This window comes from Urocampus carinirostris, chromosome 15, assembly GCF_059441175.1.
Source record: "Urocampus carinirostris isolate Australia breed hairy pipefish chromosome 15, RoL_Ucar_1.0, whole genome shotgun sequence".
Lineage (NCBI taxonomy): Eukaryota > Metazoa > Chordata > Actinopteri > Syngnathiformes > Syngnathidae > Urocampus > Urocampus carinirostris.
The window spans coordinates 7,524,730-7,538,496 of NC_142363.1; the positions used below are offsets into that span (position 1 = coordinate 7,524,730).

The 13,767-nt window shown below is 38.5% G+C and overlaps 1 protein-coding gene across 1 annotated transcript in view; it reads left to right on the forward strand.

Moving 5' to 3' along the window:
- bltp1 (bridge-like lipid transfer protein family member 1) overlaps positions 1 to 13,767 on the forward strand; it is a 124,890-nt gene that overhangs the window by 53,522 nt on the left and 57,601 nt on the right. The window contains exons 44-49 of the mRNA XM_088353945.1: positions 2,395 to 2,626; positions 3,230 to 3,379; positions 6,373 to 6,557; positions 6,831 to 7,006; positions 9,521 to 10,100; positions 12,956 to 13,154. Of these exons, the coding sequence (XP_088210071.1) occupies positions 2,395 to 2,626; positions 3,230 to 3,379; positions 6,373 to 6,557; positions 6,831 to 7,006; positions 9,521 to 10,100; positions 12,956 to 13,154 (1,522 nt within the window). The remainder of the gene's footprint in view (positions 1 to 2,394; positions 2,627 to 3,229; positions 3,380 to 6,372; positions 6,558 to 6,830; positions 7,007 to 9,520; positions 10,101 to 12,955; positions 13,155 to 13,767) is intronic.

The following is a 13,767-nucleotide window of genomic DNA, read 5'->3' on the forward strand; positions in this document are numbered from 1 at the left end:
ATAAATTCCAAATGTTATTAAAATGTGAACCTAAACATCAATAAATATTATGCTGATTACAAAGATTAATATATTGGTGAAAAGCTATTTACTGTACCATCCAGCAGCGCTTCAATGACACTAGTATCATTTTCATATTTCCCAATCATTTCCTTCTTGTACTTTGTCGTTGTGTAATTTTTTTGTCACTTTTTTGTACCCCGCATCACTTACTTTCTTGGGACTAATTACAATGGGCAGAAAAAGGAAATAAAACCATAGAAATCACAGTAAAAGAGTTGTGGTCCCTCTCAAAAACAATTGAGACGGTGCAGATTGACATAACAGGAAGAAGAGATCAAGCTAGGCATTACTATCATGTACTTTTACGGAGTGTAATTGACACTCTCTTTTATCTTAAGCATCATTTTGCCAAGGCAAAGGCCCGTGACCCATGTAAAATGGGTCCATGACCCACTTTAGGGTCCCGGCTTACCAGTTGAGAAACACTGGTCTTAGAAACACTTTAGACTCTTAAATGCCACTTAGAATAAAAATGTAATTTCTTTTCAACCCATTTTGAAAAATTACTTTCAACTCTGGTAATGAGCAATATCTACAGTTGTCTAAATCTCAGTGAATGTAAAAATATTGAAATAACAAACAACTTCAATAATTATTTCATAATCAGAAATTGTACCACTAAACCGAAACATGAGGTATTAAAAAATGTCTACTCTTAGTCAGACATATTAATGCATTTTATATTTATTTTTTAAATAAGTGATTTATGATTGAATCCTAATTTCCAACAATTTGTAAATAATTATTTTACTCAAACATTATGGACCATTTAATTAAAATTTGATAAGACAAGTGAAAGTAAAAGCCTTTCCCACTTGGGCCAGTCTCTAAGTACTTTGTTGCTAATATTTTTTTGCCTTTTTATTCTGAGTGTTTTATCTTTGTTTTCCCTTAAAATTACTTATTTCAGGGCTTTTACTGGTGCTTCCAATTTTTGAAAATGCTTGAATTTTAATGTTGAATTGTCAAGGTTAGATCATGCTTGAATTTTGGACTAAGTGCTTGAAAATGCTTGAAATTGTTGCCAATGCCAGGCTTCTTGGCAGTCTGACTATATAAACCATGCAATAAATAAAGAAAAAATAAAGTGCCTGGAAGTGATGCCAACACGCCTGCGCTGGTTGCTTGTCATTTTGGGGTTGTCATTTGAACTGTCACCGCCCCTCGCTGGGCGCACCCAAGAGGACAGCTCTATTTAGAAAGCCGGCTAATGCCTGAGCTCACTGAGAAGAACCGTCTCTTTTGACTCCCAAACGGCTCTTCAGATTTTTTAAAAATTATTATTAACATACTATCAATGATAATATAACTTATGAACTAAATTCTTTAGTAAAAAGTGATTTTTATATGTTTTGATGCATGAAAAATGCATGCAAATATGCATTAAAATAATCACATATCTACCAAAAAATTGTAAAATACAAAACAATTGTGTTGTTTTTTTTACACACTAAACAGATTCAAAGTAACAACACAATATCCGTGAAAATGCAAGACAATAAAATATAAATTATAAACTCCTTAGTGTTGTAAATAATGATAAAATGCTAAAGAGTTAACTATTCACAATGCTATTTTTACCAATTTAGGCGCATATGCTCTGAAAAACTCCCAAAAAAGATCTAAATTTAAAAAGGTTAAACAAAAAGAAAAATATCAGCTGTCAATTGATTGAATGCACTATGCTTAAGAGCAATCAATATCATTAAAATGAGTCCATATTTAGCGCATTTATGTTTTAATGCATACAGTCCTTTCTATCTTTTTTTTGTCTTCCGTATTAAATTCAATTATTACCCAACACATATACCTGTAGAGCTCTTTCCGTGTTTGTGAACCAGTGTGACATATAGAATCTGTTTGTGCATTGTTGAAGCGGAATGGCAGAATTCATATCAGTTTATAGCAGCCCATTGGCATAAAATGATTGTGGATCATAGATAGGAACACAAAGTATGTGCTGGCAGCAAGATAGCGTCTTTATTTTAGTCATCAATATCAACCCCCCCAAAAAAACCTTCTTTTGATCGGCAATTAAAATTCTCTTTAGTATATACTGGAAAAATGGAAAAATTGTCTTTGAAAGTGCTTGAAAAGTGCCTGAATTTACCCATGAAAAAGGTGTACGAACCAGGTTCTCTACCCTGGAATGCCATGTCTAATCTTGTTGCATACTATGTTTCACCACTTGATGTCAATGACAATGAAGACTATTCTATTCCCAGTAATGCTCCTGCTGATATGTCTTGCCCATTATAGAAATCAAATATAGCAAACAGAAGATCCAAGTTTGAATCTGAAATATGTCTGTTTTTTTTTTTCCACTCTCAGGGTTCCCATCCTTATCAATCGCTGAGTTACACCAGCGGCGACACAGCAGCTGACTCGCCAGCCCACGTTAGCCGCGCAGGGCTCCCAGTCAAGGACAGCCCCAGAAAGGAGAGTCTCCTTAGTAATTTAACAGGAAGTTTTCGCAGTCTTCACAACCTCCTGGAGGGGACGCCGCAGAGGAATGAGACATCTTTTGCCCAAGCAGCCAAGAGTGGATCCCTTACTCGTACAGGTGTCTGATCTGATGTTGTAATCCAGGGCTCCCCCAAGGTCTTAAAGATTTGAAAATGTCTTCAATTTGACAACCGCAAATTAAGTCATTAAAAATGTGTAACATTTTGTCTGCAACTTCTAAATTTAACTCTGAAATGTCTTGCGTTAACTCTGTCCCGTCCTCTTGACACCGGTGGCTCGCGAATTGCCTCGGCACCTAGGTAGGTCCGTACCCGTCCCCAACCTCAAGCGATCTTGCGCACGGCCGTCCCACCCATAAACCAGGCCTGGCCGCAGCCGGGTCAGGGGCCATTTCCACAGCGCGGTCCAAACTTCAGCCGCCGGGTATGCGCCGGGTATGCGATACCTTCGTCGCAATTCCTTCCTCGCTCCTTTGGCGCAGGGCGAGGCTTTAAAGTCCCCGCCGTCAGGCGCCGGGGTCGATCACGGGGTCTCCCGTCTGTTTGCCAAAATAGGTGCGAGATGCGTCTTACAGTTAATTGATGTGGTCTTGAAAAGGTCTTAAAAAGTCTTTTAAGAAAATCCTGGGGGAACCTTGTAATCACGTTACGATAAAACCATACTTTCTTGCATGGATGACATAACCCTTTTTGGGCTTCAGGAACAGATATGCTCACAGAGCACCCGCTCCTTTCTGAGCCATCCTCTGTCAGCTTTTACAACTGGATGTCCAATGCTGTGGGTAACCGGAGTGGAGGGATAGTCCAGGATTCCCTTGTTAACCGCTCGCAGCACAACAGCCTTCAGACGGGTAGGATAATATTGAGTGAAATACTGCTTCATTTCTCATGGCATAGGATGTGTTTGTTTTTCAAATATTCTAACAAAACTTTTTATGGACGAATCAAGCGGTCATTTCATTGAACCTTTTTGTAAATCTTTCAGTTTTTCTAGACCCATCGGATTCTCCAACCATTTACTACCAATACCAGCCACTACAAAGGGATAACAGTTCTGAAGGAGGTTAGGGGTTGTATCCTAAATGTTGTGCAGATAAACCTTTTGTTCTGTGAGACTTGGGTAGATTAGTTATAGGAACTCCCTGTGCAAGTAGTCTAGTAGTTGAGATAAGTATCCTTGTGCTCCCACTATTTTCAGGTGTTGTCGCTGACTTACTTGGAGAACTAATTGAACAGCATAGTCATACATCATTTAGGATCGCTTAAAAGATATCTACTGATTATGGATGCACCGGGTTGAAAGGTTTTGGCTGAAACTGACAAGTGAAAATGAGAAATGCTTAGCTGCGGAAAGAAACAATCAAAATACATCTCAATAAACAAAACTAAGAAAGAAAATAAAATTGGAAAGATTTTTCTAGATTTAACCAGCTAAAAAGCACAATTTAAAATGATAAATAATTAGGCATTTTACTGGCTGCTGAATGTATTTAAGTGCTTTAAAAGAATCCAAATCCTAAATAAAACGGGTGAAACTTATTACCACAACCAAGTCAAATTTTGTCTCAAGTTGCAGGTCATGAAGCAGTTACACTAAAAACGGTCTCTTTTTCTTGAAAGTATATTTTTAGATATTGTGGCTTTTTATTGGACAGTAGAGTGACGCAAAACTGGAGAGACTTACCGACAGAGAATACAAAATTATATCACATTCATCTCAGACTAGCCTCACTACAGTGGCCCCTCTACATATGAGAGAGAACTCATCCAGAATTTATCGTATTTTGAACAATTTTACCCATTAGAAATAACTGAAAACCAATAACCGTATTTCCACGACCATAGGGCGCACCGTGTTAACAGGCGCAGTCTCCATAGCTGGTTCTATTTCTCTATTTAACACATACACAGAGTGCACCGCACAATAGGGCATGGGTGAACACTGCTGCAGTGGCCTTACAACTCAGACTAGCATACAATTGTGCGTATTTAAAAATACAACAGTAATAAACCTGATTCTCGATTTCCATGTTCTACTGCATAGCATAAAAATCAACACACCATGGTGAATAAAAACACTGAGGGTTTGTATTTCATTAATACTTGATGGGACAACTCTGTTCAGCCTCTGGTAGCGCAATACCTTTCAAACTGCTAGATGCACTACGGCGCTAGCATCCATGAGTACAAACAATTGCCGCTTTGCGTGTGATGTCTCGTCCTCTTGTCATGTTCACACTGGAAACACAAAGAAGTCACAGGAGATCGCATGCAAGTCGCATTTAAATGAAAATGTAAACAAGCTTACAAAAACATGGGATTTGACCTAAAACTCGGAATTGAGCATTGAGCTCTGCAGTGTGTTATATACATGCCCACACCTCACCCTTCAGCAGGTGTCCTTCGCTACGTCCGCCGCTCAATGTCAAAACGCGAGTTTATTATAAACAGTTAACATGGAGTAAGTCGGCGGTTGATATCAGAGGTATATGTGTGCAGCCCTTTAGTGTTAGCGTCTGGAAATTCTTGTAACTTGAATTTTCTTTGATATGCCGGGCAAGATTTTTGCTCGGAAGACACCAATAACTCCTATGTTCGCCACATTAGTCTTAACAAATAAAGTTAAACTTTCTTCACTCATACCTTAGTAGTAGCCATGATTCGATTTCAAGGATGAATGGTTGATATGACTACTAATCTAGTTCTTCAGTGACACTAGAACCTCAACGGAAAGTGCTCAATGCCTATTTGAAGTATATGAGTTTTTCTGTGTTGGTAGAAAAAAATGGTCCTTACAGTATTTTTTTTTTTTTTTTGCTTTCACATATTAACACTCGAAAAATTGCACAGATAGCTTCATATGTGTACTCAGTGTTAAGGTTAGGAATGTCAAACACAGTTCGGCTCTTGGGCTGGATCCAAACCTCCTGTTCTGAGGCAGACCGGCTCAGTGAGATAATTTCAACTCCAAATGTTTACCTTTTGTTTTTCATTATTATGCTTTATCATTCAGCCTACATTACTTACCCACCCAACATATTGCATATTACATTACATACAATCACAGATGACAAGGGATATTTTCTAAACACAAAACAGTTGTTTCACAAACAATGGGAAACAAAGATTTTTATGTTTGGCATTGAATGTGTTATCTGGTTTATTTTAACAGTTGGGAGCATGCAGTTTTTCGCCTGTACTAAGTCACCACGTTATACAAACTCAACAATGCCCTCTAGCAGCAGAGAATATAATATTATATGCATTTATTTGAAAAATCATAACTTTTGATAGACACGACCTAAAGATTTGCTTCTTTTTTTGACATACTCTGAAATTTACGGCGGGCTGGATTAAATCATCCAAACATAAGGAACCGGTTTGACATGACTGGTCTAGGACTTACTAATGTTTTTGGGTTTTGACATCTGTTAGAACCATGTGGTGGTTGTTTTTTATTTATACACTGGTTATACCTGTATGCACACATACATACAACTTTTTACTACCTTAAAGTTTAATTTTATTGTGACCTCAATGCCCATTAGTTTGACTACAGTTTATTACTAATACAGTTACAAAAACCTTTTTGACACTTATTTTATTTAGACATTCAAAACATTTGAATTCAGTCAAATCACAATAAAGTACCCCAAAACTACAATTATTACTGATTTTTCTAATCTACAAATGCACACAGTACAAAGAAAGCCAATAACTACTGATTTTCACACACACATATATATATATATATATATATATATATATATATATATATATATATATATATAAAATAATTAGGTAAGTTTGCTTTTGTTCCATAAGTCTTTTTTAACACCTTTAGGTGGGACATGTATCCTACCAACTATCCCCTCTGCCTCGGATTTCAACACAGTCTTGTCCAGTGACCAGAATACATTGGACGGGACCCACTCTCAGCATTCTCAACATAGCATGAGCCAGGATGACATAGTTGATATTGAAGAGGGAAACCTGTGTCCTGCTGCTGTTCAACTGGCTGATGCTCAGGTAGGTCATTGTTTGTTGGATTACTTTTTGAAAAAAATATGGATACAAAAAAATATTTCACAATCAATATTAGTTTCACTGGATAGCTTTTTTTGTTTTTGTTTTTTTATTCAATGTAAATTATCAGCATTGGCTTATTTAAATGACCCTTGTGATTTGTAGTTTGTTTTGATTTTTTTCTTTAACACAACATATCCTTGCGGAAAGAAATAAAATATTTCCATGTACAGATGCCAATGATTGTTTATCTATTTGCATATGTTTACATTTCAGGTTGTTTTCAAACCTTTACTCGGCTATACTGGCATCCAAGCTCAGGACACTACTCCACTCAGCTACAAAATGTATTTTGGAGAACATCTGTCATTTTCTGGCAACCTGGAATGTCTAAGAGCAGACATTGTGGACTCTGACAGCTCCAAAGAGCGTAAAAATAAACGATCAAAGAGGTAAAGTTCAACCTTTTTTTTAAATGACTTTTAAAATATTTATAAGTAGTATAGTGGAGTCTCAGTCATTTACCATATTTTGCGGACTCTAAGGTGAACCTTAAAAATCCAAATTTGCGTAGAAATTTGAAAGTGTGCCTTATAACCCCGTGCGCCTTGAATACCACAGACTATGGCGGCTAAGATTGGAAATGCATACAGTAATTATTGGTATGTGTTACCATAAAAGGTTTTACTTTAATTCAGTGTTTGAGAAAGTAAATCGATGACCATCGCTGACCTATAATGCAAAATAATGTATGTAACGGGAATGGAACCCAAGTAGTGGCAATGAGAGTGCCGATATGATACCACCAGTGGTACATAAAGTCTTATGCCTTGTCATATGTTATCACTTTATCAAGCACTTTGGGAGATCTTTATTTACTTGAAAAGCGCTATATAAATGCAGACAATGAACATTCACTGATTTGCACAGTGCATTGTAATTGGTTAAACAGTCCCTCCACATTTTTTTAAACCTTTGCACAGGGATGTGATTTTTCCGACTATAGTCGGAATTCCGACTTTTTCACTTTCACTTTTTCACTTGCGTAGCAAACAAATTCAAAATCCGACTGTCTCACTCTTACCTTTATTGCTCTGGTGCACCCTGGCGGTCGTTAGAAAAATTGCATAATTTGGCCGCATCGTTGCACAAGCTGCAGGGACTGAACTGCATTTGAACTGACCTTGCAGTATTTACAAAAAAAATCAGTTATGTGGGCAAATTATTTTGTTATTTAAATCTTCTAAAGATTTTACTTAAATGATAAATTTAAGCATGGTTTTGGACAAGTAAATTGCTTAAAACCCAGGAGGGTTGGGGGGGGTAGTGGCGCCCTGGACCCCATGGGGGGGCTGCGGACCCCCAAACCCCCAGCTAGGGTTCAGACTTTTTCTCCTCACGTCAATCACATCCCTGTTTGCAACAATAACCTCTGTTTGATAAGTATGCGCATCTTAAATCGCTTGTATAGTATTTTGTTGTAAGCTAGCCAGGGTAGCAGCACAACACCTAGCTACATCAAGGCGCATGGGGAGGTCTGGAGATCACTGGTGCAGCAAGAGGAGCTGGCCAACAGAATGGTTGCAATGCGGCAGCAGGGACCATGGACAAGAGGGGAGCATAAAGTGAACCGCAAAGTGACCCGGGCAGAGTTTTGGGAAGTTGAGCCCCATTGAATTTCATTCCTGATCCAGGCTGTCTACGATGTAGTCTCCAGCCTGCAATCTCCGCTTAAAGAGAGGGACCCTGGAGCATATCCTCAGCTGCTGTGCGAAGGGCCTTTATGTAGGTAACAGAGGTTGCAGAGGTTGCCTCAAGGTGGCTATAATTAAGGATAGGTGAACGATGGCTGAGGTAGCTCTACCTGGGCTGTTTAAAACACCCGAAACACTCTTTGACCCCACTTAACATCAGTGATGATGTGTCCAGGTTGAATCAGTTAATGCATGTTCAAAGTCTTCCTTTCTCAATTCTGTAGCATTCATTGCTGAAAATGTGCTAGTCCATTCTAAAAGTCAAGTCAATTCATTTTTATTTGTATAGCCCATAATCACAAAGAGTCTCAAAGGTTGCACAGGTTATTGCACAGACTATTATTACAGACTATTATTACACCATCCCCTGATCTGAAACCAACCTGAGAGCAAGGAAAATCTCAAAAACCTCAACATGAGGAAAATGAAGAAGTCTTGAGAAGGGACCGCACAGGGGTAATCCCCCTTTCAGGTTGACCAGGCTGCAATGGATGTTGCAATGACAAATGATACACAGATATTGTCAACAAAACATATAGGTTATTATAGGAGTGTGTTCTAAGCTTAGATTTAAACATTTCCACTGAGGTTACAGATCGGATCTCAGGGGGAAGAGCATTCCACAGCACCGGTGCCCGGATGGAGAACGCTCTCGAACCTGCGGAACTCACCAGTAGACCAGCGCTTTCAGAACGAAGGCTCCAGACCGGAACATAGGGGGGAAATTAAATCTGAAAGATATGAGGAAGCAAGTCCATGCATGATTTTGTATACCACCAACAGAACCTTAAAATTACATCTAAAGCTAACAGGAAGCCAATGCAGGTTGGCTAAAATTGGGGTAATGTCATCAAACTTTCTTGTCTTAGTTATAAGCCTCGCTGCAGCATTTTGTACTAGCTGAAGACTCTTGATTTTGGACTTCGGGAGACCGGAGAGTAGTGCATTACAGTAATCAAGACGGGAAGTAACAAACGCGTGAATTATGATCTCCGTTAAACAGTCTTTCCACTCCTTACGAAAGTCTATTTCTTGGGGGGGTGCCTTATAATCTGGTTCAAGAAGTACGACACTCCTTTTTTCCAAATAATAAATCACTCTTAGTGTCATTCGTTGAGAGGTTTCTCTGAATCTTTACTACCACAACAAAACAAGTATGTGATACCTGTATATCATATCTGAATACCACTTTATTCTTTTATTTCTTTCTAGACAAGGACTGGTGAACCTGCCACAGCATGACTTTAAACCAGCTCTTCTTATTGAGACATTCAGTTTGAACGCAGTCGTAATGGAGAAGTCAACCAGTGCACCACAAGGCTCCACTGCAGTCCCCCTGTCTTTCCACGACCTCAACCGCCGCCACTACAACACATTTCACTGCGACTTCACAACAGCCTGCCAGGCCATCAGTCAACGTGTGGACATGGCTCTTGTGCGCCTCATTCACCAGTTCAGCACCATGATTGACGACATTAAAGCCACGCAAACAGACATCAAGCTGAACCGCTACACTGCAGGTTCTTCCTCACCAACGCCGACCTTCAAGGCCCGGCCATATCGGCACTTTAGGTCCTCCGACTTTAGCCGGAGTTCCCGGGGAAGCATCAACGGAACTGCACGCAATGCCACACAGACCTTGAAGAGCAAGAGAAGTTTGGGTGGAGGGCTAGGTGGCATAGGGGCAGGGGGTTTTCCTCTCAATGGACCACCTTCAGCCATGGATACATTAGGAAGAAGGGAGCACAGAGGGAGGGGTTCACTTGGACGTCCTGAGCGTCGCACCTCAAAGGTAACAGTTTGGTATAACTTGAATATTCTCGCTGTCGTGTCCTTTTTTTTATATACATGAAGGCAACAATCAGGAAAAATGTAATTTGTTTCAATCCGAGAGGAAAATTTTTCGAGAGAGAGAGATTTTGCAGTCAATTGGGTGTTTAGGGCAGTGAGTTTGCTTCAAGATCAGTTGAGTTCGAAAGGCGTGAGTAGTTGCAGGGTTCCTAGGGGTCCCTGAAATCCTTGAAAATGCTTGAATTTTATTGTTTTTAAGGTCAGTAAAATGTTTGAATTTTGGGTTATTATCCATAATAGTAAAACATCCATCCATCATTTTCTCTGCCACTCATCCTCACTAGGCTCATGGTAATAAAACATTATGCACCGAATGATTCGGTATTTCATATGTTTTGCAGGGAATTCCTGCAAAACACATTATTGAAGCTGTGCGTGCATTTATGAAGCAGAATTCATGTCCGTTTATAGCAGTCCATTGACATAAAAAGATCCTAAATCTAGACGAGAACAGCACAAAATAGCATAAAGTATGTACTCTCAGAAAGATAGCGACTTTATTTTTGTCATCAAAGCCAACAAAAAAATATATATTTTGATCGGCACTGGATATCTTCCTCTAAAGGTCCTGGAAAAATTGAATTATTGGCCTTAAAAGTGTTTCAAAAGTGCTTGAATTTGGCTATGAAATAGGTGTATGATCCAATAGTTGCCTGTTGGGCCGTGCAGCTGTGACATTAAAAGCGAGGAACATTGCCAGTGGAAGATACAGCAGAAGATGAATCAAACCTAACGTCTGCTTTTCTCGCTAATCGGAGGAAAATGGTGAACTGCAGCCCATACGTCAAGATTCATAGATAAGAAAATAAACAAACTTGAAGCTATTGCTAAGATATAAATGTATTATTTATTTATTGGGTCAGTTTGTATTTTTAATTACTTGGCACGCGGATTGCTGTGACAATAGCAACTAAAGTATGTTGTAGTGAGTAGGCAGGGATTTGCTCAAGTGTTGCACAAAAGTGGAATAATGAAATCCAGGCTAATTGATCAATCCCTTACCGCTCCGACATTTCCATCAGTTGATAAACAAATTCGTGTCTGTACGATGTCACCAGTCACTAAAATACATCATACCACATCAGCAATGCGCAAGGGAAAGTCCGTAGCTCGCTGGTGCAGCAAGAGATGCGGGCAACAGTATATCATTGAAAAACTTAAACGCCGGTTGGACTAGTCTAGTATTTCGGACTTAAAAATATGTATACAATTTTGTTTCATTTTTTCTCAGCTCAAACGAAGCAAGTGACAAATGTTGTTGAAGACTTCCAGCCATGCTTACCATTGTTTATTGTCAATGTAAACTTGCTAGTCAATTTTGTTGGGTTAAACAGTCTTTCCACTACTTATTAAAGTCTATTTCTTGGGGGAGTGCCTTATAATCCGGTTTAATCCTAACAAAAAAAAATCACTATTTATTTAATGTCTTTCAAACTCAGATACACCAAAGAATTGTTTTTCCTGTCGTGCTTTTTTGCGTTTATTCATATATTTAAGGAAGAATTTCTGTTTACTTCTCTGACATTCATCTCTGGTAAAAATGGCGTGATAAAGAGATGACATATGACAGGGTATTAGATTTTATCGATCTCACAATTGGTCTAGCGCAGGGGTCTCCAATGTGGTGCACCAAGGTGTCCCCTGAGGATAGCTGAGGTACCCCTGGAACTGTTCTGAAAATAGCTCAGCATTGCTGAGTCATTGTGATTTCCCCCAAAGTTTTTATTTTTATTTTTGTGGTTGACTGAGTCTATTTAACCCTTCTTCCAACTAATAACATAGTAACATAGGTTGTAATTTTAGAAGCGCATATCAAATGAAGTGTCCTTGGTGCTAGTTAGAAACAAAAAGTAACTCTCAGCTTGAAAAAGGTTGGAGACCCCTAGTCTAGTGGTTAAGATTCAGTGCTCTCATGGCCATAGTTCGATTCCCCTTGCATCCAATGTTTTGGGATTATGGACAGCGATACTTTTCCACTGATCAGTTGTTGGATAAATACCATAATACACTTCTGATAATCTCTAAATGTCTCTTTAATCAGAAAATAAGGAACGATTGGGGTAGTGAAAGAGTACTTGATTTTCTGAGAGTTTTTTTTTGTACATAAGTGACATGGTTTAAAATGATAGAATAATCTTGATTTCAAATACTGAAAGGCTCATTTGTGTCACAATGTTTTACTCGCAGATGCTCATCAAATGAAAAGGAATCGGGGTTTAATAAGACTTCTAACCATGTTACCCAAAAATGCACATTGGTAGACAATCTTCCTTATTTTGTGTGTTTAAATTGTTAATGTTAATATAATAACGATCATAACTAACATAATAATAATGAAAATAGCACTTAGAATATTATTCAAGTGCTATTTATTTTTTTACTCTGTAAAAGGTTTATTATAGTAACGATAGTAATACTTGAACTGAGCAAAATGTACATGGCGGATCGTTTTTCTATTTTTATTTTACAATATATTGTTATATTTCAGGGTAAAAAAATCTTCAGATAAATCATACAAGTAGAATGTAATTGAAATGAGCTAGTTTTTTCTATAGTAGAAATACCATCTTAGGAGGAAATATGCTATTTACTCTTTTGAGTTTTTTGAGACCAATTAAATTGGAGTCCACTCACACAAAAACACAAGGGGAAGCTAGAGTATCAAGAAAGTCTTAGACACCAAGGCCCCACAGCCCCGAAAAAAGTAAAAAAGAAAATAGTACACATTTTTTAGTTGCAATTAAAAATTTTAAACCTCATAACATTTACTCCTTTTAATTTTGTTTTTCTATTTAGGTTTCAAGAAAGGGCTCACGTGACGTTGCGGATCACACTGCAATCCAAATGGACGACTCTGACTCCATCACAGTATCAGAACAGAGCGAACCGTCAGCGGAATGTTGGCAAAATATGTACAAGCTGCTCAACTTCTATTCACTTATCTCAGATCCCACAGGCATCTTGGAGAAAGGTTCTGCTGAGAACTGCTTGTCAGGTGAGATGTCATAGTCTAAGATCCCGATATTTTTTCTGTAGTATAGGGTCGGCAACCCAAAATGTATGTTGAAATAGCCTTATTGGACCCCTTTATAATGAATGCAACATATGGTGTATATATATATATTTGCTTTATTGGCAAACTATCAAAATGACAAAATTGGATGCAGGGGATCCTCTGGAGAATGATGCACTACGTGACTACCGCCTTAAGTTTAACTTCATACAATATAATAATAATAATAATAATAATTTCCTTGTATTGTCATTCTGTGTAACAATGTACACAGAACGAAATGTCGATTGCACCTGACCCGTTGTAGCGAGCCGATGCAGCCGCAGCCAACAGAGGGCGCCGCCGACCACTTTTTAAGTCTTAGGAATGACTCGGCCGGGGCGCGAACCCGAACCTCATATTATCCCCTTAACAGTCTGACCGACTGCCAACTGTTGATAAACAAAAACGTGATTTTACGATGTCACCAGTCACATATAATTGGAAAGCTTAAAATGTACTCATCACAAAAATATCACAATCAGTCTGAAACAAGATACCCAAGAACTATAAAGCTGACATAGCTTGCCAATAACATGCTCTCATAGTCAGCTGA